The 26,910-nt window shown below is 42.2% G+C and overlaps 1 protein-coding gene across 4 annotated transcripts in view; it reads right to left on the reverse strand.

The window, feature by feature from the left end:
- Positions 1-689: 689 nt before the first annotated feature.
- APBB2 (amyloid beta (A4) precursor protein-binding, family B, member 2) overlaps positions 690-26,910 on the reverse strand; it is a 103,315-nt gene continuing 77,094 nt past the window's right edge. For 3 of the 4 annotated variants that reach the window (XM_009884954.1, XM_009884953.1, XM_009884952.1), the window contains 6 exons: positions 7,166-7,280; positions 4,557-4,644; positions 3,388-3,471; positions 2,788-2,903; positions 1,820-1,999; positions 690-1,200 (listed from right to left, as the gene is read on the reverse strand). In XM_009884954.1, the coding sequence (XP_009883256.1) occupies positions 1,033-1,200; positions 1,820-1,999; positions 2,788-2,903; positions 3,388-3,471; positions 4,557-4,644; positions 7,166-7,280 (751 nt within the window). In that variant the 3' untranslated portion in view covers positions 690-1,032. Of the gene's footprint in view, positions 1,201-1,819; positions 2,000-2,787; positions 2,904-3,387; positions 3,472-4,556; positions 4,645-7,165; positions 7,281-26,068; positions 26,347-26,910 lie in introns of those variants that run through there. The other variant, XM_009884955.1, reaches the window with a different exon arrangement.

Here is a 26,910-nt window from a genome sequence, read left to right on the forward strand (position 1 = left end):
TTGCAAATAATGAGAAACATGATTGTTCTTTTTTGTGGCACATTAAGTATTCAGCAACAAACTCTGAGGGGAAGGGGAATTGTGCAAGCAGACGCTGAATTAAACATTTCATCAAACAGTTGTATGGATAAAGTATGGAACGTTGTAGTCTCTTTATAAGAGTTTTAAGATAGTAAAATTGCTGACTAGTTCTTTCTTGCTCCTGATTGGTATGAGCCCTGCGTGAAATCAATGGTATTTTTGATGAATTAATGACAGATATAGGAGAATAAATTTAACAGCCAACAGGTGCGTTTGTATATTTTAAGCTGAAAAGCTTCAGTGGATCACCCTACGACTCAATTGCCGAAAACACTTCTGGATTGGTCAGCACTGGTTTGGTATTAAACACGATTCTTCTCTAAGACCATAATGTATAACCAGGAGATGAACTAATGACACCATGACTCAAAAGCATGTCAGGGAGATGTTAAAGTGGTTGCTGGACCGATGCTGACGAACAATTTAAAACTAACAGATGTAGTTCTGTAAAAAATAAAACTCGGTATTTAACCTACAGTAATTCAATGGTAGCTAATACTTGGTACCTACACTCCAGTGTTGAAACAGAGCCGAGTGCTGTAGGATTTACGATTGGTTTGTGACAAATCCAGCTTAAGACGGTGAAACTATCAACTTGGGCATCATTCACTCCAAGGACTTTAGCATGAGTTCACTGGGAGGGACGTGGCCATATTCTTTTTTTGTGTGAGTTTAGGTAATGTTCATGTATTTACAAACAAACAGACCTTCCATTGCTCATGATGTAACTCACTGACAGCAAAAAAATTATTCATGCTTCTTTTCATATCACACGATGGTGGCAAGAACGAGAGAACATGCTTGTCTAACATTGTTTCGATAAGGGGAAATTCTCTGAAGACAAAGCATCGGCAATTTGAAATGGAAGGCCGGACATCGTCAGTTCATTGTCCTTAGCGTAGCTACTGTTATCTTCAGTTAAATGTCAGGAGAATCTTCTCTCTTACACAGCTATGGCATCTCGGTGACGGGGCGTTTCTGTTTCAAAGTGTCAATGAGGGACAACACTCCTCTTTTTACGTTAGTTGTAACTCTTCTAGTCACCGAGTCTGCAGGAGGTGGGGGCGGTCGAACTTTCTGTGAAGGAGGTCTGGCTACTAAGCACTTCTGATACCGTAACTGCAACAAAGCAAAAACATTCTGCAGTCCTTACTGTATCAAATGCTTTGACAGAGCATTTTAAATACACTTTTAATACTTTCTCATGAAATATAGTCAAGCTTCCATTTTGGCTGTGACAGACAGCCCAGCTGAAGTTAATGGGACATCGGTCTGTCAATCCGTGGGCATAAACTGTTCATTAGCACATGACAGATACTACATCATATGAACAGCCCTTTGAAAACTGAAAAATGAGTTTTCTGGGTTCAGCTATTCTTGAACAAGGATTATTTTCACTGCATTGTCAGCGGGCTGTATAACACAATCCTGAGCAAAACGGTTTTCCAGCATTAGTTAACTTGTGCAGTGAAAGAAAAGATTGCTAACTTACCGCAGATGTTGCAGAGGTTAGGAGGGAAGAAGATTAAAGGGGCATTGTTCACTAAATTAACATTTCAAACTTAAAAATGTTTGGGTTTTAATTGATCAAATACATGAGAATCCAAATTCCTAGTTTTATCTCTTCTTTCTTTTTCTGTATTGAAACTAATATAATTGCAAATTTGGGAAGATGATTATTTATGGAGGCAGTGAAAAATCTAAGTGCTATTAGGTGCCTTTGAAGGTGGTGACTTACCATACAAGCGGCCTGAACAGCTTCTGATACATTGCCTGCGTTTGGTTCACACCAAAAAACGTGGCACTCAAAATGCTGGTTTCCTGTATCCATAATGAAGGCGAACGTGTGAACGTCCTTGCCTACTCCCATGAAGGACAGAAACCGCACACGACACTCCACCATGATCTCCTCTTCATTCTGGTTACGAATCAAATGATTGGTCATTACTACTGGGTATTCTGTGGAACTTGGTTAAGGTGATTAAATGGGGAGAGACTGATGCAGTACTGTGGGATTCCTTTTTATCTATCTGCGCGTAGCCAGTGTGCTCCGGCCGGGGCTGGATGATCTCCCCTTCCAGGCTGTCGCCAGAAGACCAAGGCTTTGAGCGTGAGCACCGAGCACATTGTGCGTTTCAAGCCCTGCTTGTTTTGTGAGGAAATGGATGGCTATTACGACTCCAAAGGATACTGCCGTGTCACTGGTATGTTAGAGATGTTGGTTTAAGACCTCATCAACAGACATATGTAAGAGACATTCTTTGAAAATTTCATCATATTAATCTTTATGGAAAATGCTCTACAACAGAACAGTGATGTGAAACACAGATTTTAATATTACTCGTGGCTTCCATACCAAGAATAAAGCAAATACAGTTTAGAATTTAGGATTGCTACGTAGGGCTTCACCGACAACATTTTAGGCTTAAAATTCCTAGAAAGGATAACACTGAATTTGTTTTAAGTATCTAATGGATACTGATAGTAATTTATATTTTTGAAAACACGCTTGGAATGGTAAACAAAGCTGAAGCTGATACAAGCAGTAAGAGCCTCTGCAGATTCACAGCCCTGGAAAGAAATAAACGGCAAGATAAGCAAACAAATTCTAGTACAAATAAACTCCTTCTACCAGTGTTTGTGTGTCCCTGGTTTTCAACACTCATATAATGTTAAACGTGTTCTAAACAAGACAGTCTGCCTTACTCGCTCATTGATGACTGTGACAGTAGCATCAGCAACATTCATGGTAACTGGCATCCAGTCTTCTTTGCTCGAGGAAGCCATTAGGCTTTCAATGGCACTATTCAGAGTATCCATCCCTAGAACAGAAGAAAATGTGATAATGACAAATAAATACGTAGGCAAACAATAACAAAAATATTTGTTTTCACATAGTAGTACAGAAAACAGATTGTTTTAGACTCCGTAGTAAAATGAATTTGATGATGGAAGGAAGGGTTCTGAAGTTAGTTTTCTTCAACTGCATAAACAAAACAGGTGCCTCTGGCTTCAACAAAACAGGATCACGTCTTGTTTAGCTGCTGCACCATTTGAGTTCGCTAGGACGCTTCTCATTAGTAACAGAGCTCATATTCAGAGAAAGCAGCAGAAAGAAACTCAGCCTTCTTGGCAGCTCCCAAAATACTTTGGTTGCAAAACACACGTTCAAATGAGGCCCTGAATACTAGACATCTTCATGCCTTACCCTTCGAAAATCATGCATTTACACTTGGCTAGCAGAGGCCAGCCCTTGGAGTTTACGCAACGTACTTTGGAAGTCACTTAAGAATAAGTGCTACGTACCCACGGGTTTTGCTACAGGTAGCATGCCCAGGTACTGGACGTGGAACTTCTGTACCAGTTCTGTCTTTGGTGTTGGGAAATCTACTGCATGGGAACAAAAATCCATTTCTGTTTATCAGTGTTCACAGCAGGGAAAATCACTTTTATTTCATCAATAACATAAAACAATTTAGCCAGTAATTGTAGTCTGAAGGTATTGTATTGAGTAAAAGAAATTTTCACTCCCTCTGACAAGAACAATGCTCAATAATTTCTAAAGGAATTAGGAATAACTTTCCATCACCTAAATCTTGGTCTAAAATTCTTGATCTAAGAATAAGGTCACGTTATATTGCTGTCATATTAAAACCCAGAAAATACAGATGAACGTGTCTCTGAGACATACAGAGTGAAGTTTCACTGCATAACTGTAAAAACTGGAATTGGTTTTTAATACCACCCCCGTTAATACGTTAAACACGGTCTATGAGTAATCAATACTACTGTCCAATCAGACAATTACACAAGTTGATGTAAGGATTAGGAGTAAGACATTCAGTATAAACTGGTGGATCTAGAAGCATGTAATTTTCTGTAAAACTAACACAGATTATGTTTGGTCTCCTGGAATACTTTCAAAATAGCAACTATTAGGCGATGACTAATAAAGCCACACGAAGGCAACTTTCTTTTACCATGCAGTAGAGTGTGCAAAAGACCCTTAAGGTGGTTGACAATCCACTTGCACCTCTTGCCTTGGAAGTTGCTAAAATTGATGCTGAAACCTAGGAGAATTCCTACAGCTCCCCTGAATCCAAGGGATTAACTGGAGTATATTCGGTTTTCAGAGAAGATTTGGGCAATTTGTGCAGTCTTAAGTCATGAGGTATTTTGATGTGAACAAGACAATACGTGCAAGTAGTCACAAATAAGTAAGACTACATTTGCAAAACCTGTATTTCAAAATAAAAGAGGAAATGCATAACTTGGCATAACTGTGCAACTATCAACCAACAAAAATGTTTAAAGTAACACAGTAACAAGCTACAGTCAGATACAGAAATGAAAAGACAGGATTATACTCCTGACCTCTCCGCCCAACGCGCTCCATTTTGGTCAAAAGCAGCATCAGAAATGAAACATATATAAAATCAGACCATCCCAAGGATACTATCTGTAACACACAGTACCTTGCAGAGGAACATCAAGGGTGACATTTGTCCTCTCTTGCAATGAGCTGCAAGCCATAGCTTTAGCATTCTTCCGTTCGGCCATAATCTGAAGAAGATAGTGATAATACAGCTTTTTTCTTTTTTTTTTTTTTTTAAAGATAGTACAGTAGCAAACACAAGTATAAATGTACTCCTATTACAACCCTAGTTTCTGAAATCTGAAATAAGTTAGAAGCTACATGACTAAACAGGTTATTCTTTTTAAATAACAACTTTAATGTTCCTCCAGTTTATTCACCATACCTTAACTACATACAGAACTTAAGTGCTGTCCAAGCCTAGATAAAAGATAGGTGGAGGAGGAAAAAACCTCTAGCCATTTTTATCAACAGCAAAACTGCAGTGAGGAGTAATATAGCAAGAAATATAAATATTTAACACACAGAGAAGAGTGTTCATTATTCATGTTCCTCTCTGATCTATCTTCTGCTATGTATAATTTTTTCCTCCATTATTATGTTTCTTCTGGAATTAAAAATTCCACGGAAGATACAACCTGTTCTTCCCCCAAAATGTATAATGTTAGCAAAGGAGGACACCTCTCCCCCCAAATAATCTCTTTGGGTGATTATTCCCTAAAAATATATGATTGAGAAGGGACCCAGGGAAGCTAATAGAGGTTTTCCAAAGCTCATATATGAAGCATTGCTATCTGCTTCTTTCGCTATGATTGTTAATTGTAATTAAGCTATAAAGATAACTGGCGTTCCAGCAGATGACGCTTGGTCTGAAGATGCTTCTAGCAAATTCTGCGCCCCCCACGCCCTTTATTTTTTTTTTTTAGGCTTTATATTTTTCAAGTATTTTCTGTTACGGGGACACATGGTGATACTGCTCCCTGCAGATGCAAACCAATATACGCTAGCTTAGGGAGAAGCCCTGACTCAGCAAAGAGGTCCCATGTGTCAGTTGGCACATGCCAAATACTTCCGTGAATCGGGATTACATCTATTGCTGAATTAAATTATGAAGGAACATGCTCTACTTAACACCACTGTCCTGTTTTCTTGTGTTACTATTAGATATGGTTTTAAATGCTTAGTTGCTCTCTTATCCAAAATTAATGCCAGGAGTTTCATGTCATAGTTCCATGTGTGACAGCTCTACTGCCTTTCTGATACCCCTGTGTATAGCCACTGTGCCATTCACTTCATGTTGACCTGACTGGATAAAAGCAGCTGTAGCAGGGGCTGCGTAGCATACTTTTCCCCGCCAGGCTTGCTGGAAACATCTGTGAGAATTGAGAGTTGGAGGAGAAAGCCAAGGGACATACCAGGTCTCGCCTTCTCCAGCCAGTCACTGCTGCAGTCCCCGGTGTCAACCTTCACCCAGCAGAGCCTGCAGCTCCCTGGCCAACCCTCCCGCGTCTCCTCACACAGACCTGCCAGGCTTTGCACGGTTCCCGGGCTACCTTCTGCCCCTGCCTGGGGCAAAACTCTGCTGCCCAGGAGGTTAGAGTAATGCACACTGTGCAAATGCTCACGTTGTTTGCATGAAACATCACAAGTTCAGTAGCCACATCTGCAGTGTTGCAAAAATGAAAAATTTTTAGATGATGCAACTGGCTGCAGAGGGGAATTTGACATCACTGATTCCATTCACTAACGTGAAGACAAAATGTAAAAAGCAAATGACAGGCATACAGTAAATCAGCGGAATTTTAAAACCCAAAGGTTTCCTAACTAGCTTTTCTAGAGGAGCTGTGACTCACAAGGAGGGACAAGTTACACAGGGATAACTGATAAGATTGTTCATCCCCACAGCCCACTTTTCCTGTGGTGCAAACTGACATGTTTTAAGGAAAACCAAAATGAGCAGCATACTATTTTTAAAAAGGGGCATGCAGCCTCAAATCCACCATAGCTCAAGAAAAGAATAAAAGAGAGTTTCAAGTAGATTGGTTTAAGTGCCTCTCTATAAAGCGTTTCAATCAGATTTGCCTGCCATAAAAGCTGTGCTGCCTTGCTACCGCTGCATGAAATGACCGTACAGAGGACACTCATGAACTGATCATGCAAGAAAACCAAAATTAATCACCAGGGAATGGTGGCAAATCTGTAAGGTAAAACAACTGAAAAGAGCAGTCCTCTCCAGCATTACAGACAACACTACCACAAGCAGGAACCAAGATCATTTAGTATTTGTAACTAGAGTAGCTTAAATCCCCTCTCCTCCTTAATTTTTTTTTAAGCGGGCAGAAACATTAGCAACTATTTTCCTGCAGGATAATACCATTCAAACAAGGTCTGATTTATTTACGGAGTTTAACATCACCATTTATTATTAATTGAAGCTGTGTGTTCTTTTTCCATTTGGAACCCGCAGCTTCTTTATTATTCAAGAAAACCTTCAGTCTCTAAACACACTTGTCAAACCAAAAGCACTTCTCCTCCTCAAATCAAAATGCTCACCCTCCCATTACTCCCATCCATTTGCATCCTTCACCAAATTCTTTATACTGTTTCGCATTGCCAGTTAAATAAACTAAACTAAGATTGCATACGGTCACTGATTGTATGTGTTAGGCTCAGGGACCTCTAAACGCAGCTGACTTTAAATCCACTTACCTTTGAGCAGATTTCGTGTAAACTGGTGGCGATGGCTTTCGCGGGTGTGTCACATCGAAACACATGACATTTCAGAATTCTTGTGTCTTTGTCTCTTGCCACATAAGCAAAGTCTCTGTGTAAACAAAAGGAACTGACACATTAGAAACAAGCAAAACAAATTCAGGCATTAGAATCAGTAGTGTCTCCAAAAAAGCAAGTCCTACTTCAATTTACGAGGTTGTTAATTCTTGGCTGTCAAAGAATGAAACACATGCCTTAGACAAAGGAGATCTACAAATGTGATAAACTGCATACTCATGAAACACATATCTAAAGTTCGGTGCTTCATCTGTATAATTCAAGAGCTCACTGGTTTCCTAACCCTGGCAACTTAGGGAATTTACAACCCGTAATTCCAACTGCAATTGTAAATACATGGGAAAATTTACTCAAATATTTTATTGAAGATGAAGTGCGAAGAGAATTACAGATTAAGAAAGAAAACACATGCAGCTTCTAAATGCTAAAAAAATCTGAGAAACAGCACACAAGATTCTAGTTAGAGAAAAAACGTATTTCAAAGGACTGTAAAAAGTGTTTAAAATATGCAGATAGTAATTAGAGATCTGGTTGCATAAGGGAGATGTGAACCTGCTGAGCTTTGCTCACACTAATTGGCCTAAATTTCTGACCTTATTTTTTCAAAAGTTAAATAAAGCTGCCCTACAAAAGCAAATTTTGCACCGTAGTGGCTAGTCACCACGACACAGTATAGCTTTTTACCACGGACGATGGAAATGCCAAGATTACGTTTATTTGTTCTCGGGCTGTTTAAGATTTGGAGCTCTTCTGAAAAAGTCACAGCGGGTGCATGGTCTAAAGAAAGCATCAGAGTTTGGATACATCCCAATTTTTTGGATACGAAGTTAAGGACTGCCCTTGCTGCAAGAGCCCATCACCATGGTCCCATAGAGCCTCCATGACCCTCCTGGGACAGAGACACCCATTAACCCGTTCACGGGTGGGAACCTGAAGCTGGTTCTGCAGCAGGGAAGGTGTGTAAGGATAGCAGCCAGGCAAAGCCAGGTTTTTTCCCAGCTCAGTTATCTTCTTGCTGCACCAGAGTCTGCACTCCCTGGTCTTGCACCTCTGCCTCTTCATGTCCTCTGAGCAACCACAGCTCAGTCCTAATTTGAGACCCTCCTGCTATCTCCCAATTTCTTTGGGACTTTGCGTCCCTAGCAGAGCTATGCTGAGTAGCTAACCGGGATTAGATCAGACAAGGGAAGCTGGAGCTCGCAACAGCTTCTTATGCCTGAAGTCTCCTTCCAGTGCCTTTCCTCTTTACATGTAACTAATTACCAGCAAGACCCCAACTGATGAAGAGACAGGAGGGATATTCCAGGTGGACAAAACCCCATATTGTCACTCTCCTCCTAAACCACAGGTTTTACATACATGGATACTTCAGTTTATACTGAAGTCTGTGAATGTCCCGAGCAGGGTTTAACGTAGCATGGATTGCCAATTTCTTTGTTCATTGTAGATGCCCAGTGAATTGAAGAATTCTGTACTGGAGTTATCCAGGGAGAACCAGAGACTGTGGCAGATGGATAGATGGACTTTCAGCTCTGAAGGAGACACGAAGGTTGACCTGCAGTTAAGTACCTTATCTGTACTTAATTTGGCAGCACTAGATTTTGTCATTAATGACCCTTGCAACGAAAGAGGCAGTTGCCCACAGCCTGGGATGCTCAGTGACAGGCACAGGTTGTTCATCCATTTAACTGCTTTGCAACCTGAACCCTGAGGAGTAATACTTAAAAAAAAACCCCGAAAAACCCCACAAAACCAAAACCAAACTATTGGAAGCTGATATTCAGAAACAATTCCACACAGAAACACAGTGAAGCTGGAGGGACCCCTCCATCTCACTGCATCCCAACGCGCAATGGCATGCATCAGGGCACAGCAGAGACAGGAGGCAGCACTGGAGCATGTTGCCCCCTGAACCCTTCCTGCACAGGGAACACAGCCCACGGGCTGCATCGCCTGTCACCCTGCCAGCATGTGTGACACAGGCACCCTGGGGAGGGACAGCGTTTCACCCAATTGCTCATGACTTGCAGGAAAAATCACAACGTAATAATCCAGGAAGGTGCTGGCTATTACAAAAGATGCCCTGAGGTTTCCTAGCTCCAGCCTGATGCCCAAGCACCTCGGCCACAATCTGCAAGAGCCTTTTGGCACATTGTTCCCTTTTGCTACACTGCAAGTTCACGGAGATGCTGAATTCCAGCTGGCATCTTGCTCCTGGAAAAAAGCTGATGCTTTTTGGCTCATCTGTACATCTGCCAAACCTTGCTTTAGAAGGGTTTCCTCCCAGCTTAACGTTTCAAAAGCAAATTGAAGACTCCAAGCTGGACTGTAGTAACAACACTAAAAGAAGGGGGTATGGCTCAGCTATGGCCTAGGAAAAATTAGCAGCTATGGGGAAAAAATGAAACCAAGTGCCACATAAAAAAAAACGTTAAGACTTTTGCCTTTTGAAGTAAGTTTTCAACATTACTGATGCTCCTGAAAGATCTGCAAAGCAGGTAGTTGGAAGCGCCCAGGCTCACAAAAGTCCCAAATAGAATATCCTGAAGATCTGAAGAGACCTTGCCTAGTTCAAGAGCTGTAAGTGAGGAATTTCCAGACATCCCAAGCATTTGGGATTTTTATTTTCTATGTGTTTGGCTTTAGCTGCCATCTTTTAAATGCTCTAAGTTTCAGACTTCACTTTTTTGAGTCCAAATACCTTCCCTTACAAATATTTTAACTGCAATATGAAAACACTGTTCACTTAACAGCCATGGATTTGCTACCATTTCCACCCCCTTACATGCAAGAAAAACTTGCTGGCAGTGACCATCACTGCAGGTAGCAAAGACGCATAATCAAGCAGACTGCTGCGCACACCTCACTATTGGATCAAGGTCTATTCTTTCAGAGTGCAGCCGTAACAGCTGAAACCTGTGTTCGCATTAACTTAAAATAACATTGAAAGCCATCTATGTGACCATTACATGGCTATTTATTACCACGGACAAGCATTTACCTCAAATCAGTATTATTCCTTTGAGGGCTTGTAAACATTCCCTTACAAGATGATCCTAGGAGGAGGATCCTCTGTTGTTTTGCCAAATTGCTATCACTGCGCAGAAGCCTGTTTGAATAAACAGAAACCCGCACAGCCCCAGGAGCACTGCACAATACCAGAATTTCTAATTATAAGACCCCCACCTTCAAGGAGCTGCACATACACAGAAGGTAACTTGCCCTCTCTGTTAGGCATACAGCTATCTGTTAGAACCTTCTTTTCTTGTTAATAAATACTAAGACGGAACAAAGCCACCAAAGCAAGTCATCGGGGCTTGGAGGACGTAACACGTTGCCAGCAAAACCCATTTGTAACAGGAAAAAAAATTATGGTCCAGGCTTTTATCAGCAGCTCTGGCAATGTCCCAGCACGCTACAACTATCCTAATAAACAACCATGCTTTGCTGCAGACCACGTCAGGCAGGGCACCCCCACGGCGCTGCCAAGGCCCTGATGCAGGGACAACCCCTGAGGCCACATTAAATCTCACCCTGCAGAGAGTTCATCTGAGACCCAAGCCCAACTGCAAGGATTTCCAGCCTTAAGGGAACCTGTAAGATGATACTAAATGTCTTTATTCAGCACATTACGTCCCAGTGGAGGTAGGACTCAAAGGACTGCAGAGAGAAAAATGAGCCAAACAACTAAAACTGTGTTAAACTAAAGACTGAATTCTGTCAGGATCAAAGATTTTGGTCGTATAGGAACACAACTCATAATTATGCCCCAAAAGTCGGAAACACCTTAGATGAGAATATTTTCAACAGCCTTTTAAAGGCAGAGAGGTGGACTGGGGGCAGCCTGCCGAGTCTCATTTCTCTCACAAGCATAACTTTACTTTTCTGATCAAAGGAGACCAATGCGGAGGGCAGCACTGACATTTAACGAGCTCATGTGCTTTTTGATAAGAACATTCCTCTGTTCCTGGAAGGCTAATGACAGCCAAATGAACGAGCCACCACACAGAGCCCGGCTCACTAACCTCCCTGGATTGTAGGACCTGTGGTGAGGGAGGGGAGAAGGAGTCTGTTCAATGTTACGGATGCAGTATCTGTAGTGGGACGCTCCAGGTGACAAGGGGCTCACCTGCCACTTTAGTCCTGCCACAAAAGTGCCTGCAACCCTGTTGTCCCTGCGAGAGGAGGATGACAACTGTCCCGATGACAGACCTGCTCTGCATTTGCCAAAGGACAGATACTACCCACAAAGATGTTACTTTTAGGCAAAATGCAACGTGTTGATTTTCTGATGGAGCTGGCAGTGACTGTACACACAGGCCACCTAGTGCTCTCCTCCACGGACTGCTGGAGGACCTTTTTTTTTTTAAAAAAAAAATGGTTTGGGTTGGAAAAGAACTTTAAAGATCATCTAGTCCAACCCCCCTGCAATGAGCAGGGACATCTTCAACCAGATCAGGTTGCTCAGAGCCCTGTCCAACCTGATATTGAATGTTCCCAGGGATGGGGCATCTACCACCTCTCTGGACAACCCGCACCAGTGCTTAACCATCCTCATCATAAAATTTTTTTTCCTTCTATCTAGTCTGAATCTACCCTCTTTTAGTTTAAAACCATTACACCTTGTCCTATTGCAACAGGCCCTGCTAAAATGTCTGTCCCTGTCTTTCCTGTAGGCCCCCTTCAGATACTGGAATGCCACTATAATGTCTTCCTGAAGCCTTCCCTTCTCCAGGCTGAACACCCCCAAGTCTCTCAGCCTGTCTTCATAGGAGAGGTGCTCCAGCCCCCTGGTCATCTTTGTGGGCCCCTCTTGACCCACTCCAACAGGTCCATGTCCTTCTTACATTGGGGGCTCCAGAGCTGGACGCAGTACTCCAGGTGGGCTCTCACCAGAGTAGAGCAGAGGGGCAGAATCACCTCCCTCCACCTGCTGGCCACGCTTCTTTTGACGCAGCCCAGGATGCAGCTGGCTTTCTGGGCTGCTAATGCGCATTGCTGGCTCGTGTCCAGTTATTCTTCCACACCCAAGTCCTTCTCGGCAGGGCTGCTCTCAATCCCTTCATCCCCCAGCCCATATTGATACTGGGGGTTCTTCTTGAAGAAATGTTGATGCCTCTACTGTTTGCAGCAAGTCTCCAGTGTGTGGTCTGGAAAGCCCCCGAGGCTGCGAGAAATGTCTCATCTTTGTCCTGTGAAATTCCACTTGAGTCATCTTAAAGAAGTGCCAGAAAAGCCACTTCCCACTGGCAGGGGTGTTAGTGGGTGCCGGGAAGGTGCTGCTGCTGGCACCTGGCCCATGACTCAGCTCAGCAAGTTCTGCCTCAGTACTGCAGCGGTGCAAGTAACAGTTCCATCCAGCCTCTACGGTGCTTGGTCCTGCAGCTTCTGTAAATATTTCTGCTTGTAAGGTACACATTCATAAACAAGGCGGTGCAGCACAAGTACAAGAGAACATGAAACACCAGCTAGCACATCAGTTTTAAGTACTGAGAGCTAATGAAACCCTTGCGGTGGCGTTTCAAACTCACGCACCAGTGTTTCACTTTAAGTACCTGAACAGCTCGAACAAAGTAAATCAGCTAATTACATGCATGGATTGTGAATATGCATAAACCTTTAGATGATCGGCACCCGCATCTGTAAATCTGCTGAGACAGAGGAGGAAATCTGAGTTCTTCGAAACCCGTGGTACTGCATCATGCGTAACCCTGCCAGCGCCATCTGTTTTCAAATCATTAATCAAAATTAGCACACTAACGCCAACCTTCCTTCTCCCTTGATACACTAGGCCTAAAGGCCTTGGGCCTCTTATCTTCTACAGTCTTTTTGTAGGCATAGGCCTAAAGACCTGGAGAAATTCCATTCCTATTTTCAACAATCACTTTGTATGCTTAGTTTGCACTTGCTTCAGAAGCCTTGAGAAATCCAGGATGCAAGTGTCGACATAAGAAACAAGATAACAGAATTTAGGACTGAGAATCAGTTGAAACCAGTGAGACACAAAGAAGAGCATCTGCCATCTGGATCACTCAACACTACGCGTGCCCCAAAAGGAGAGTTCAACTACAGGACACCAAAAGGAGACCACCAAAGACCACCAGAGGCTCCCGAAGACCACCAAAGACCCCTGCAGGAGACCCTAAGAGACTCAAAGTGCTTGCGCAATCACTATGCAAATATCATAATTAGCTCTAGGAAACAGAATGAATGTATATGACCATTCTGGGAAATGTAATGCATACATATGTAACAGAGTAATATAAGCTGTGTCTAAAGCAACATCTGACATGCATGCTGGGAGGAACGATCCCCTGTGCATCCAGTGCTGCAACAAAGAACGCCTGCCTTCTAAAACTTTCAAACAAGTCTTTGAGGATTTTCTTTGACAAAGGTTTACGATATCACCCTTCTGAGAGTGCACAAACAATACTACCGATTTCATTAATTCACGAAGTCAACTAGACACCCACGCGCTCACACAAGCAGCCCAGTAGCCAGGACCTGGAGATGTCAGTACAGACCGGTGGCAGCCAGCTTCTTCAAGGCCAGTGGGAGCCTTGCAGCCTTGCTTCAGGCATTTGTTGGGAAAACAAAACCAGCCTCCATGCTCCCTCGTGGAGAAGAAAGGTATGGCTTTGGGGATTCCTGAGTATCTGCTCACTGCAGCATCAATAACGAAGTTAAACCTAGGAAAAGTTTTGGGTTTCCCTACACAGGGGAGACGGCAACAGCTTTTTGTTAGACCAAAGCCTTGAATATCAAATAAGCCAGAAGACAGCTCTCTGATTCTTCTTTCACTTCAGATCCCTTCTGGGTCACCTAATCTGTAAACCTTCATTCGACTGCAGCTGATTAACATTTAAGTGAGATTTATGTGCAACAGGCCCCGTTTGATAATGAAGAAGTGCCGAGTAACGTGTTTGCCATAGAAATCTACAGTAAAGGGCAAATGCCTCCTCTTAGCATTCTCCTGTCTTTACACCTTGCTGAGAAAACAAGGGAAAAAATAAAGTCAAAAGCCTTTACAAAGTCTATGGCTGAATACAGAGCTAGCATAGGGCTAACAGATCACATCCTATTCAGCTGGAGTCTTCTGTCTCAACAGGGTGTGTGTGCACATGAAATCTGGGGGATTTGAATCACAGCTCCTAGTAAAATTCCCTTCCATGTCAGTGGGGAGAGCAGCAAGGTGTTTAATGAGTGAATAATGTACTTCATTGCAGAAAAAAGCTGTTAATTCTTAAAACTTTGTAACACAAGGGCACTACTTCTGTTCATACAGGATTATAGAGAAGGGGTACTGCATAGTAGGTAATTATTTTTTTTTTAAGTCATTTGTGCAGGTACTACATGATCCACTACCATCTTTCCAGTTATAGGAACTGGATATAAATCAGTACTCTGGAAAAAAGCTAGAAAAGCAGAAAAATAGGTAAGAAAATTATTTTGCTGCACAAGTGGGTAAAACTGGTTCTGCTGAACAGTAACAAATTCAGTAGAAATTTCTTTATTTTTAAAAAGTACAGGACTAGAGAGAGACATTTTAAAAAGCAATTTAGAGAATTGCAAAGACAATGTAAGGTGCTAAGTAGAAAGGAATTTCATTTTTATTTGCTCTTTTATGCTCTTTAATTGGCGAATGTCTACAGTAATTGACTAAACCTTAGATAACCATACCTATTTAACACCTGGCTAAGCATCACTTAGCTGCTCAACCTTGGATGAATATAATCACATTAAATACAATTTATGCTAATGTTGTCCTGTTTGAGTAGCAGTCATAGCCATTTGCCACTATTAGGCTAAAGTCCTAGGAGACATCCCAATTAAGTACAGCCTGAAAGAGCAGCACATCCTCCATTACCTTCTCACTATAAATTGTTTCTTCAAAGGAGTGTAGAACTGCATTAACCCTTGGTTTTTTTTCATTAAAAAACCCCAACAACCTAGCCTTGAAGTCTGAAAAAAATTTTTTTACTCTTATCAATCAAAATTACATTGCCACTATTTAAAACAATTACATTAAAATGATACACATGCAGGAAAAGGTAAATTGCTTTACAGATTTATGTACTACAAATTGTAACAAGAATCCTTGAACCAGAAAATTATATCCCCCAGGCTTGGCTTAAAATTGATTGAAATTCATCCAGAATAGCCCACAGAAGATGACTGTTGATTTCTACGTACTGGTGTGACCGTACAGTCTCCTGCGAATGCGGGTCACAGAGCACACGCTGCCAGGCGGCAGGGAAACCATCTCCTGAGTCTATAACCTTCAGGCTTCACTTTGCTTTCCTGCAAACAGCTACCAGCGATTTGTGACAGCAGGAAGAAAAAAGGTGAGAGCAGCCACCACTATGGCAGAGGGGGGTCAGAAGGCACCTGGCGGGTGGCTGCCATTCACTGGCGAGACGTGAATGTCCATGGGAGCAGAGTAAATGAGTGGAGAAGGAGAAAAGCAAGGAAAGTGAGAGAAGACACATGAGAAGAAAAGTGGATAAATATAACACCCGACACAACCACGCTCTGATGGGGTTTTTGCATGACACAAATATTCTCATATCACAAACAGCGAGAGAAGATGAGGTACAAGAAACCCTGCATATGCATGACAGAAATTACAGATCTTCTGGATTAACACTTTAAATCCTTTACTGAGACTGCTCTTTTACATAGAAGGAAGGGAAATGATTTATAGCTGAAATGAAGGCTGGGACTCTGTTCAGTTCATCTGTCTTTTTATTAGGCTCATGTCAAGGAGTTTGCGAAGTTAGGGAGAAAAACTTGAAGGTAAGAAGCCAGAAATAGTGAAAACAAACAGTATTCACACAGGATGCAAAATCTGTTTGTAGAAGATTTACTGAGGACTTTTCAACTTCCAGTTCACCTACCAGTTATGAGACAGACACGGAAAGAAACCACCACTTCCCTTCCACACCCTCCAAAGGAACCCCACAGCCCCTTCTCCAGGTGACTATACCAACCATTTTGGAATCAAATCCTGCAGGGGGAGGAAGAAAAATAACTACTCCCACGAGTCTTCTCCTTCCCATTTCCCACAGACAGTTATGGGTGCATTTCACCACATGTACTCTCTTCTCCTCAGTGATTAGAGTTGGAAGAGATACGGGAGAGAAGAAATTTCCCTATTTTTCCGACAGTTGCTGGCAATCCTAAAAACATACAAAAGCCTTGCAATTTTTCTTCACTCCAAGAGCTCTACTCCACAGAGCTCCTGCACCTCTCTGGTTGCTCCCCAGCTACAACCCAGAATGGCAGACTTGGTCACTGCTACATCATCCTGGTCATTAATTTTTAACCGAAGTAGTTAAGGTGCCCTCTCAAGTGGAGACATTTGGGACACTTTTCTTACTTCAGTTCTCACACAACTTGAAAACGTGTTTTCCTTGCAGCAAAACACCAGTTCTGCATTTATGAAATTCTCCTCAAATGGTCTGGCATTGACACAGCATAGCTTGTTTTTCTAATTAATGCATAAAGTTTGTAGGGCAAATTATCCCCTGCTGAAAGGCTGTTTGCTTCATTCCTTGATAACGTCACTTGCTAGCTCTCAAGGAGGAGCTATGGCTACTTTGTGTGATACTCAGAGGCTTTAATCTGGCAGCCCTAAAACACACAGCCTGCCAATTTCTCTTTGATGTCTTATCATTGCCACAGCTCTGCATGCTTACAAAATTTGTTACAACCCTCACAGAGCTGATACGTCCGATACCCAGCTCGGCCCTTCCAAGCCTGAAAGCATTTGCACGACTTTCACTCCAATTTCCTTGCCGCCGCCTGATCCTCGCGAAGCTGCAGATGCTCTTCCCACTACCTCCTCTTGCAGGGGAGGGGAGAGGACTCCCGGCAGCCTTGTCACTACTGCCTTGCTGGCTCTGAGATGTTACAAATCATTTCCCTTTCTACTACCGAGGGCTATATTCCACCGCTGCAAAGGGCCGCAGATTTACATAGATGGAGTCATGTCAAAGAGTGACTCAATATCTAAGCTCTCCAGATCCATAAGCCGTGTTATCACAGTGACAACAGTACAGATTGTACAGCTAAGATTTATATTCCATGCTGGTCCTCCTTCCCAACCTCACCTCATGATAAGGCTGAAGTACTACTGTCAGGGCAAGGAGGACAGTCTATCACAAATGCTATGGTCACCACCGAGACTGCTCTGGAGACCCTGTGCTCTTGTAGCACCGGTAGCACGAGGGGGGCCCAGACAACAGCATGGCACATCCAGATGGTGCCCAGGGGTCAGATGGGGCTTCCTGCTGCTCACCAGCTGCTTGACAGACACGGCAGGTTGAGGAGGCAAGCAGCAGCTTAGACCTCAGCTTGTTTTATAAATGGACTGAAAGGAAGACAAAACTTCCAGGACAGATCCTATGAAAATCCCTGACTGCTGACTTTATTGCCACAAATTTTTCATGGTGGATTTTTTTTTTTCTTCTGCTTAATTGTTTCACAACATTTATGCAATGTGCACAGGCAGGGGCTGCCTTCCTATACTATACAGTAGTTTTCAAGGAAAAGGCACACAAATGAGGTAGGTTGTCAAGGCCATTGTAGTTGCTGCTTTTCCTTTGTAGCATCAAAAAGCGGTGGTTTAACTCCTCAGGTTGGCCAGTCCAGCATTTTTGATGAATGCTGAATTTCCTTTAAGTAAATTAATATTATTATGCCTCTGAACTTCTGAACAGCCTCTTTGCAGCAGACCCTGTAAATTTGATTTTGACAAATTAGTATTTAGATATTTTTGACAATGCTTCTATCTTCCAGATGTAACTGGAAGACGTGGGCCTTTGTTTATAAGGAATATTTGAAGACTGAATAAAGAAATGCATCACGTTGAGATGCTGAAAGCACTACTATAGATCTAACTGAAGAAGTCAGCAGACTACAGTAGAACAGTTAATCTCTCTAGTGTGATTTGTTTTATAAGCATTGCTTACTAGTTCTCCTTTGTTCTTTATTATTCAGACAGAGAACACAGCAATTGCGCACAGACACTACCCACGAATCTGCTTGCAGCACACTTTTGCCAGCGTTAGTCTGGGAGGATCATCGCTTCCCGCATGCATGAAATCTACATTAGATTGCAAAGCCATAATCAGGAAAGTTCAAACATTTCCCTAGGCCAGTGCCGCCTAAAGAATTGATTAAAAACCAGTCAAGCCTAGAAACTGTTCTCATTATATTTCACAATGCAAACGTGAGGAACAGTCCGCATCTCCAAGCCATATTCCTTCCACCCAGTCCCAGTATCAAGTCCTTGCAATTTAGAAGAGCAAACAAACCCCAAATTTCATCTGAGGGATGCAATTCTATCAGTAAGAGCCTTTGGAGTGGCTGCAGCCCTTGTGCTACAGAGCAGCTGACTACAATGCCTTACTGTCTGCGCTCCCATGAAACGGGAAGCATTGTAGAGAATCCCAAACGATGCCTTTGTACACTGAAACAAATCAAACATACTGGGGACAACTTTTCTTCCAACTTGAAAGGCAAGTGACCAACCCAGCTGGATCCAAAACAAATACCACAAATAGGAAATAAGCATTGTTTCCAATTCTTGTTAAACTTAGCTCTTCAATTCCCTGCTCTATGCATCATGCTTTTTTTTTTTTATTTAAATAAAAAGTGGGATTTTAATAGCACTTTCCTGCATTTCAGATTACAGAGAACAACAATGTCTAAATTTTAAACTCAAAACACCAGAAGCAAGTAGCAAATCACTGCATAGCACGATTTTAAACTGTTCTAGTACTTGAGGGTTTGGGACCTGGAAAAAAAACCAAACAGGCAGTATCAACTTATAATACTATTAATAGCAACGTGAAAAGGTGACAGACAGATGAATTTACTCACTGAAGTTTAGCTTCTGTTCACTGATACAAGCAAACCAATACAAGCATTATTTGGTGCATGCCAGAAGGATAAACACAAAGAATAATGGAAAAATGAAAATCATTTACCTCTCTCTGAATCCAGGGAAGCATGAAGAAACAGAAAGAGCAAGTTAGAAAGCACTCACACAGACAGAGCTCCAGCATACGATGAGACAGGGTAGCTGAAAGAAGTGCTGTACATTTAACATTCACTGTTTGCTTGTACCACAGCGTATCTAAGCATACTGCCACTATTTCCTTTTGACACTTCTTTTGGTTGAATCCTGTTGCTCTGAAGTTTGTATTTTTGGAAACATGCGATGAAGCCAACAGGCATCAGCTGAATTTAGAGAGGCAGCACAGACATATCAACACTGGGAGGTAATCAAGCTTAAAATACCACACACAAGTCTGGGAAGTAGTATGCAGAAAGCATAAATAGACATACAAAGTGCATGAACCTCTCTTCTTCCAAAATAACACTATTTAAAGCAGAAACTGACAAAACAAACAAGAACAATTCTTCAGGCCGTGAAAACCTTAGGTTGTTTAAACTGAAAGAGTAGCAAGATCATCAGGAGTGATTTTAATGCCTTTTCCAAAAGCACACACCCCAAGGTCACTTGGGCTCCTCTGAAAGTTGCACCCTGAAGAAGTGACAGCCTGGCTAGCAACCTCACAAGAGCACTGAGCTGAAGCCAGGATGTATAAAACCACTACACATCTTAATCTCTGAAGCACTTCAGCAACCACCAACTCTTGGTATGACTTAACCAGAAGGCTTAGCTGCGCTGGGGAATGAGGTGGGTTGCTGCCTGTTTCTGCTCACCCCTCCTTAAAAACAGGACACCACTTTATGCAATGTATAGTGTCTCTATAGGGATAATAACCATTCTCCAGAAGAGAGCTGCTTAGTCCTGCTCTCCTGTCCCGGACTCCTGCATGCATGTCACAGCTCCCCCCTTTTAAGGAGGGCTCATCTCCAGTGAGCATCCGAGCAAGGTTCATGCACTGTGCACAAAAACCTGTGACCCTACATCATCCTAGTTTGTAACTGAGACTGAGAAAAAAGTAGTGGAGTGGAAAAATCATCCCATCTCAAGTAATAAGGGCAGGATTAAAGACAGAGCAGGCTGAAGGGAAGGGATCCAATTGCCATTAGACAGCTCACTTTAGCAAGGTTGCAAAGCTTACAGGGATTGATCTGTTTTCTAGAAATGGCTTAGTGAGTAGTTCTGGAATAAACACAGGCTTCCTAAGCCAGTTTTTAACTAAACGTGTTAGTTAATGCATCTGTCCAACACGGGAGTGCAAGTCACACATGGATGCACATGTACATAGCTAGAGGTTTTATTTCCTTCTTATGTTGAGATGAAACCTCTCCTGGTGCAACTTTGTACCCATTGCCCCTTGTAATCTCCATGTGGCTCCTTGTGAAGAACAATCATTCACCGGAACCACCTCTCCAGGGACATAGTAGAGTCCCCATCACAGAAGATTTTCAAGATATGACTGGACAGGGTGCTAGACAATCTCATCTGTGCTCCCCTTCCCATGAAAGGTTGGATCAGATGGTCTTTAGATGTTCCTTCCCACCTAGGCTGATTCTATGAAAGCAGCCAAGTTGGAAAGAAGATCCATATTTACAAATGTAACCGACATTCCCATAATTTTTACAATGAAAGTGTGAGACCTAGCCCCATATAAAGAAGAAACACAGGGCGCTCTGCTCCACTTGCTTCCATGTAGTGAACTGGGAGTTTCCCCTGTTTCAATATCCAGTGGTGACTTGTGTGGATCTCCCCAACCAAAACCCAACTCATTCATTTGCTTCAGCTACACAGGCTTTCTACTGGGCTTTGCAGAATCAGCAAGGACTTCACCATACCTATTGCTAACATTTTATAAATTAAGAAGTTAAAATTAGAACTCAGTATTGAAAACATTGGAAGTTTTTCAAGCCTAAACAGGCCTTCATTCTATAGTTCAGTGCCAATTTGAAAATCATAATTGAAAAAGTAGTATCACTTACTTTCCCAGAAAATACAGTCAGTGTTTCTAAGTAGTACGAGAAGCAAAATATATATAATTCTCTTCGTGCATTAATCACTAGCTTTATATGAAGTGGACAAACAGAGATTATCTTTCAGAAAAAGCTTTATACTGGAAAAATCTTCCAGCAATTTAGGCACAATGTACCAGGGTGGGGAAGAAAAAAAAAAGGGAAAAGAAATTTCTTGGATCTAGCAGATTTTGAACACAGTACAATTAGATGCAAAACATGACCTACTGGTGCAAACTCTTAAAGGGAGATCTGTTAATTCCCCTATCGTTATGCAAGATACAATTGTACAGAACAATCACCATTGCAGCTGCGAGCACAGACAAAGAAAAAAGCACAGGAGGAAATTCAGGAAGGTGAGAGAAAAATACAAGCAGTTGGGCTGCTGGACTTCCCCAGGCAGCGAGGAACGAGTAGGGCTCTGGCTGAGGGATTCCCACACCGTGGGATGCACGGGAATCAATCCTGCTTCTAACCAGTTAATTACAGTTTTCCAATTAACCCAGTATCTCCTCATAGAGTATCTTGTAATTTATGAATTAATTTCACACAAAAGACTATTTGCCTGTATTCCCTTCACATTCTGGTGGCTCAAATGTGGTTGAACGATTTACCATAAAACTTAAAATAAATAAATCACCCCAAGGCTAAAAAGCAGACACCAGAAAGTTTCAGTTCAAATGGCAGATTTTGTTGACAGCTCTCAGTGCCAGAAATGCTGCAAGAGCAGCTGTGGAAGTGCTCCAGTATGGTGCTCTACATAGCTTTTTCCAAGCTGACTGAGCTAAAAGGGGTCAAGCCAGAGCCTGCCAATAACGTGGGAAGATGATACCTATAAACTGTGTCAGGGCTGCTACGCAGGATTTGAGATTCATTTCTGAGGAGAAAAGGCCAAGACCTCAGAAGAAAATAGCCCGCGACCTTCCAGCCTGCAGAGGCGTGAGAAAGGAGCTCTCCTTCCAAAGCCAGCCCCGACGGGACGCTGCCTCCCCGGGGAGGGGATGACAGTCTTCTCCCCACCACTTCTGCCAGACCCATTTATTCCAAAATGTTTTCCAATTAGTGCCTTTGGAGGCAGGGGATTACGGTACTGCTGAGGGTGCCTTCCTCCCTGATCACCCCTTTTCCTCCGCACTCCTCTTGCAGAAGGTTGTACCCAGGCCAGGGACACAGCAGAGGCAAGACAGTCGCAGAGAGCAGTATTATTGATGGAACACCATCCCGTGGGAGAGGTCTACACAATATGTGACAGTGCTTGAGTAGAAGACAATTCTGCCTTCCAGCCCCAGGTTTTGTAGATCAGTGCCTAATGCAAATTGCATCCTGGAGGCTGATCGTTGATATACCATGTCCACCCCACAAGCTGGAGGATAACGGAGGTTTCACTGGGAGGTGAATAAACTGAGAGGCACAGTGGTAACACCCCCGTACCCCCAGAAATACCCTCCATGTGGCACTCATGAGGCCGCATCTGGATTTCTGCATCAAGGTTTGGGCCTACCATACACAGGACGGAGCGACAAACCAGCAGCCCTTAAACATTTTCACATGGGACTACACCCATCAGCAGCAGCACTGACCACCTCTCTTCCTAAGAGACAACAACCAGCTGAGATGTCTTTGCTTTCAATTACTAGAGTTTTAGTGGAGTAAACCACATTTTACTTGATTAAAAATAATGATGCACAGCACAAGCCTTTCGTCTTTATTTACAGTCTTAAGTACTTGCCCAAGCATATCCTCTGAGGCACAGAAGAGGCCCTACTCTGGTTTTCTAATTTGTAATTATGAAGTACTTAATGCAGCAAAATTTTTATGTAAAATGTATTTACACCTCAACAATATAATATGAACAAATAAAGGAAACAACCTTCATTTCCATGCATTTGGAAGTCTCTCCGTTGCTTATAGAATTATTATGTCCTTCACTTATGTATGCTATTAGAGAAATATAGTTACTTTCACTGAAAGGAAAGTAACTGTGGTTTATAATTTTTCTAAGGGTCTGGTAGCTTTTTAAACTTTTTTCCTCCCCCTAGTTCTTAAGCCATTTGTCTTCCAACAAGTATCAGACTATTCCAGCAGACTGGCCCTGAGTTTCTGGGTCCCTGCCACTACCAGGATAGAGACTGAGTAGAAATACAACTAACACTTTCTGCAGAAATCCCCTGTTCACCGTGGGCCAGATTGTGCCATCAATTTTTAAGCAATTCTCCACTGGTAGCAAAGAAGATTTCTGCTTAAAAATTGATGGCTTGATCTAGCCTTCTGTTGCTAATCATATATTATGAAGACTACTGTAACCAAGTCAGATTCTATTTTTAAAAGAAAAAGAAAATATGAGGCAGCCTGACACATTATATGAATCTACATTTTGTAAAGACTCTTAAGATCAGAGGGGCTCTGAATCATTAAGTCCCACTGGTAGTTTGGGTGCTAGACATCACATTGGTACCTGACAGGCAAGCTGGTTCTTTGTTACCACTCAAGTCCTTTCTACAAAAATAAGCAACCTGAGGTCACTTTACTATTTCTTCAGGGTTTCCCTCATCTCCACGCTAAATGATAGTGACTGAAGACCTGAGATGAAAGAGTGGGTGCACTTACAGTTCCCTGAAACACATTGTGACCCCAGGCACCTCCTCTCCTGATGCATGCCAGGGGCATCTTTCATAACCCACTGCAGACCATTTCTCTATCCTTAGAAAATGTTATGTTTGGCTTGTTAGGAAAAACAAACACATTTCTGGAAGCATAAAAAGAACTTTGAACAGCAGGCCACTTTTCCCCCAAATCAGTAGACCACTGTTTTAGATGGATCAGTTGGATATGAGATTTTCTGCTCTATTTTTTTTTAAGAATTATTAAATTCAGCCATAAAGATATTTCCAATTTGGAAACTTCTTAAAACATATACAGAAGGCTTTAATATCACATCAAAATGCAACAACAACAAAAAAAGGATATTGTTTTCTTTGGCACATACCAAACCAAATTCAGGGACATACCAGTTACCTTCTAATAGGAGGAAATGAAACTTAACGCTTCTGACTTGATAGTCCCCAATTTAGAATTGTTAAATTTCAGTTTTTGACCTGGATTAACTTTACCCAGAGAATAAGGTTATCTCAGCCTATCGCAAACTACACTGGAGCAAAGTCTGCACTCTAACACAAATCAAAGCTACACAGAGCAGCTGAATCAATACTAGCGCTCTAGCATCAATTAGATCAATTTTTTCCCCCAGTAACAAGAGTTTTACTTCACGTCACAAAACACAGGAAACTCCAAATGGTGAACCCAAAAGCCTTGCCCAACAGGATACCCAAGACTGCAACAATACAAGAAACATCACGGCCTGTTAACATACACCTTAATTATCTAAAATACTAATTCACACAGTTTGATCCTCATCTGTATTCCGACTGATCAGTGTTTAAAATATCTTTGTAGATAGGGCTATTTATTTGTATACATCCACTGCTGTAGAAGGGAAATACGAAAAAAAAAAAATCTACACAAAAATCTAACTGGTATTACATAATAAAACCCCACTATCTTTCTCTTTCTCTCTTTTAACTCCTTATGAAAATAAATAAGCCAATTGTTACTGAGAAATGCTCCAGGGATAAATAACATGCTTTTCCTCGCTCACAAGTTAGAGTTACATTAACTACAAGGCAACAGCTACAAAAACATAATTAAAGCCATAGTTTTAAGAGATGAAACACTTCATATATTTCCCTGATAGAGATCAAGACTCGGCAATCTTTGCTATCTTTTATGAAAGCAAAAATTACTGCACAAAACAGGGAGAGCAATGAGGTTCCATAACATGCGAGAAGCCTAATTTAAGAGTGAAGCTGCTGAGTTTAAAGAAAAAGATAAATGTGCTTGTCTCTCTTCCCTCCCCTCTGCACCCAGCATAAGGAGGATTCAAAGCTATGTATCAATTAACAAATCAATGAAATTTCTCCTGCTGCAAATTCTTTATGAATACAGATAGAATTAAGCAAGCACGGAGACCTCAAGGCAATATATTACATTTAAATCATGAAGTTTCCGCTTCTGTCAGAAGAGCCATTAACCATTTCACTTCAACTAAATCTAATTTTACGTGCATGTATCCCCACACACAGTGTAATACTTCTGTCTCCAAACACGTTTACTTCTTTTGGAGCTCTGCAAAGATTTCAAATTGCATAATCTCCATTGTCAATTATGGGCTGAAAGAAGCAAGCCCAGACTGGCGAGGTAGAAGTTAGCTGGCAATTACACATAAATACAGGTACTGTATGTTTGGGGGAAAACACAGGGAAGTTTCTTCAGTAAATGATGTTTCTGCTGTTCTTAACTACAGCATCTTTTTATCCATTAACACAGCACTACCAGTAAAAACAAATTATGATCATCCTCTACAGAATCAGGCTGATGAATACGCAGCCAGTAACCACAGCCAGTTTATGAACATGTAATTCTGAGCTGAAGACAGACCCCCAAACCTATTAATCACCAGAATCCATTAGTTAGCTTACTGCTCAAATGAGCAACATCTGAAGGGATAAAGGAGAGGGAGAACGGCATCAAATACTTACCGCTCAGCACACAGTCCAGCATTTCTGCTACGGTGCTCTCCCGAAGGTTGTTAAGTGTCAGCTCTTGGAGAAAAGAAATCTGACTTGCCTTTGTCACACCAGGAGCTGTAATTTGCCTTGCAGGCATCCACACAGAAGCTTTAGACTAATGGACCATAGCTTTGAAAATACAGCTCGAGACAAAGGCTACTCCTAACGTGAGACTGTTGTCTGGGGGAGAGGCTGAGGTTTTTTTCTTGTCACTTCTGAAGTTTCTTACCTTTTTGTTGCAGCAAACAGGAATTTAATGCCAAGCACGTCATACACAAACACCCAACTCAATGCTTTGCCTGGTCCCCGTCTCCGTTAGCGTGTATCTAGGCACCAGATGATGCAAAGTGCACTTGATGCAGCCATGTACTTGTACTTCAACAACGGGGGCCGAATACCCCCGAGAACAGCAGCTCATTCATTTTGCATCGAGTTGAAGCGCATCATGTCAGCTCCCACTCTCCTCATGGACTGTGCACGCTTGTGTTTGCCGGCTCCAGCTGTGAGCGAGTGGGTGCTTCTCCCTGGAAGGCACCGCTCCATCAGGGGTGGGTCTTTTCCTCCCTTCCCATCGCTTCTACCGTTTGCGCGCTCCCCGCGCTCTGACCTGCAGAAGAGGCCCCTCTCCTCCCCCTTTAACGAATCTTCACTGCTACGCGTTGTGTTTCTAGCCTGTAAACTTCCAGGATTAATCTGCTGTGACAGAAGCAATCTTTTGGGGAAAGCTGAAGTGCGCAGGGAGTCTTCCCCTCCCAATTTTCTGAAACCATTGTAAAGCTTTCACAGCGTGACTCTGAACTGAGTGCAACAGAGAAAGAAAGTCTCTTTAAAAGGCAGCAAAGATTTACGGCCAAATCCAAAAATTCAGACAGAACTACAACTGCATTTACTGCAATGAAATTACACTTGCTTATGCTGGAAGTGAGATTTATCCTTGAGCTGTAAAAACAAACACACCAAATAATTTGATTTTCCAGAACTGACACATGCAATAACAGCAAATCTAATTTAGAGGTGTTGCTTGCTCTAAAGGTGACAGTGAAAACAACATTCCTGGAGCTCCAGTTATTA

The sequence above is a fragment of the Charadrius vociferus genome, unplaced genomic scaffold (genome assembly GCF_000708025.1).
Source record: "Charadrius vociferus isolate BGI_N301 unplaced genomic scaffold, ASM70802v2 scaffold134, whole genome shotgun sequence".
Classification (NCBI taxonomy): domain Eukaryota; kingdom Metazoa; phylum Chordata; class Aves; order Charadriiformes; family Charadriidae; genus Charadrius; species Charadrius vociferus.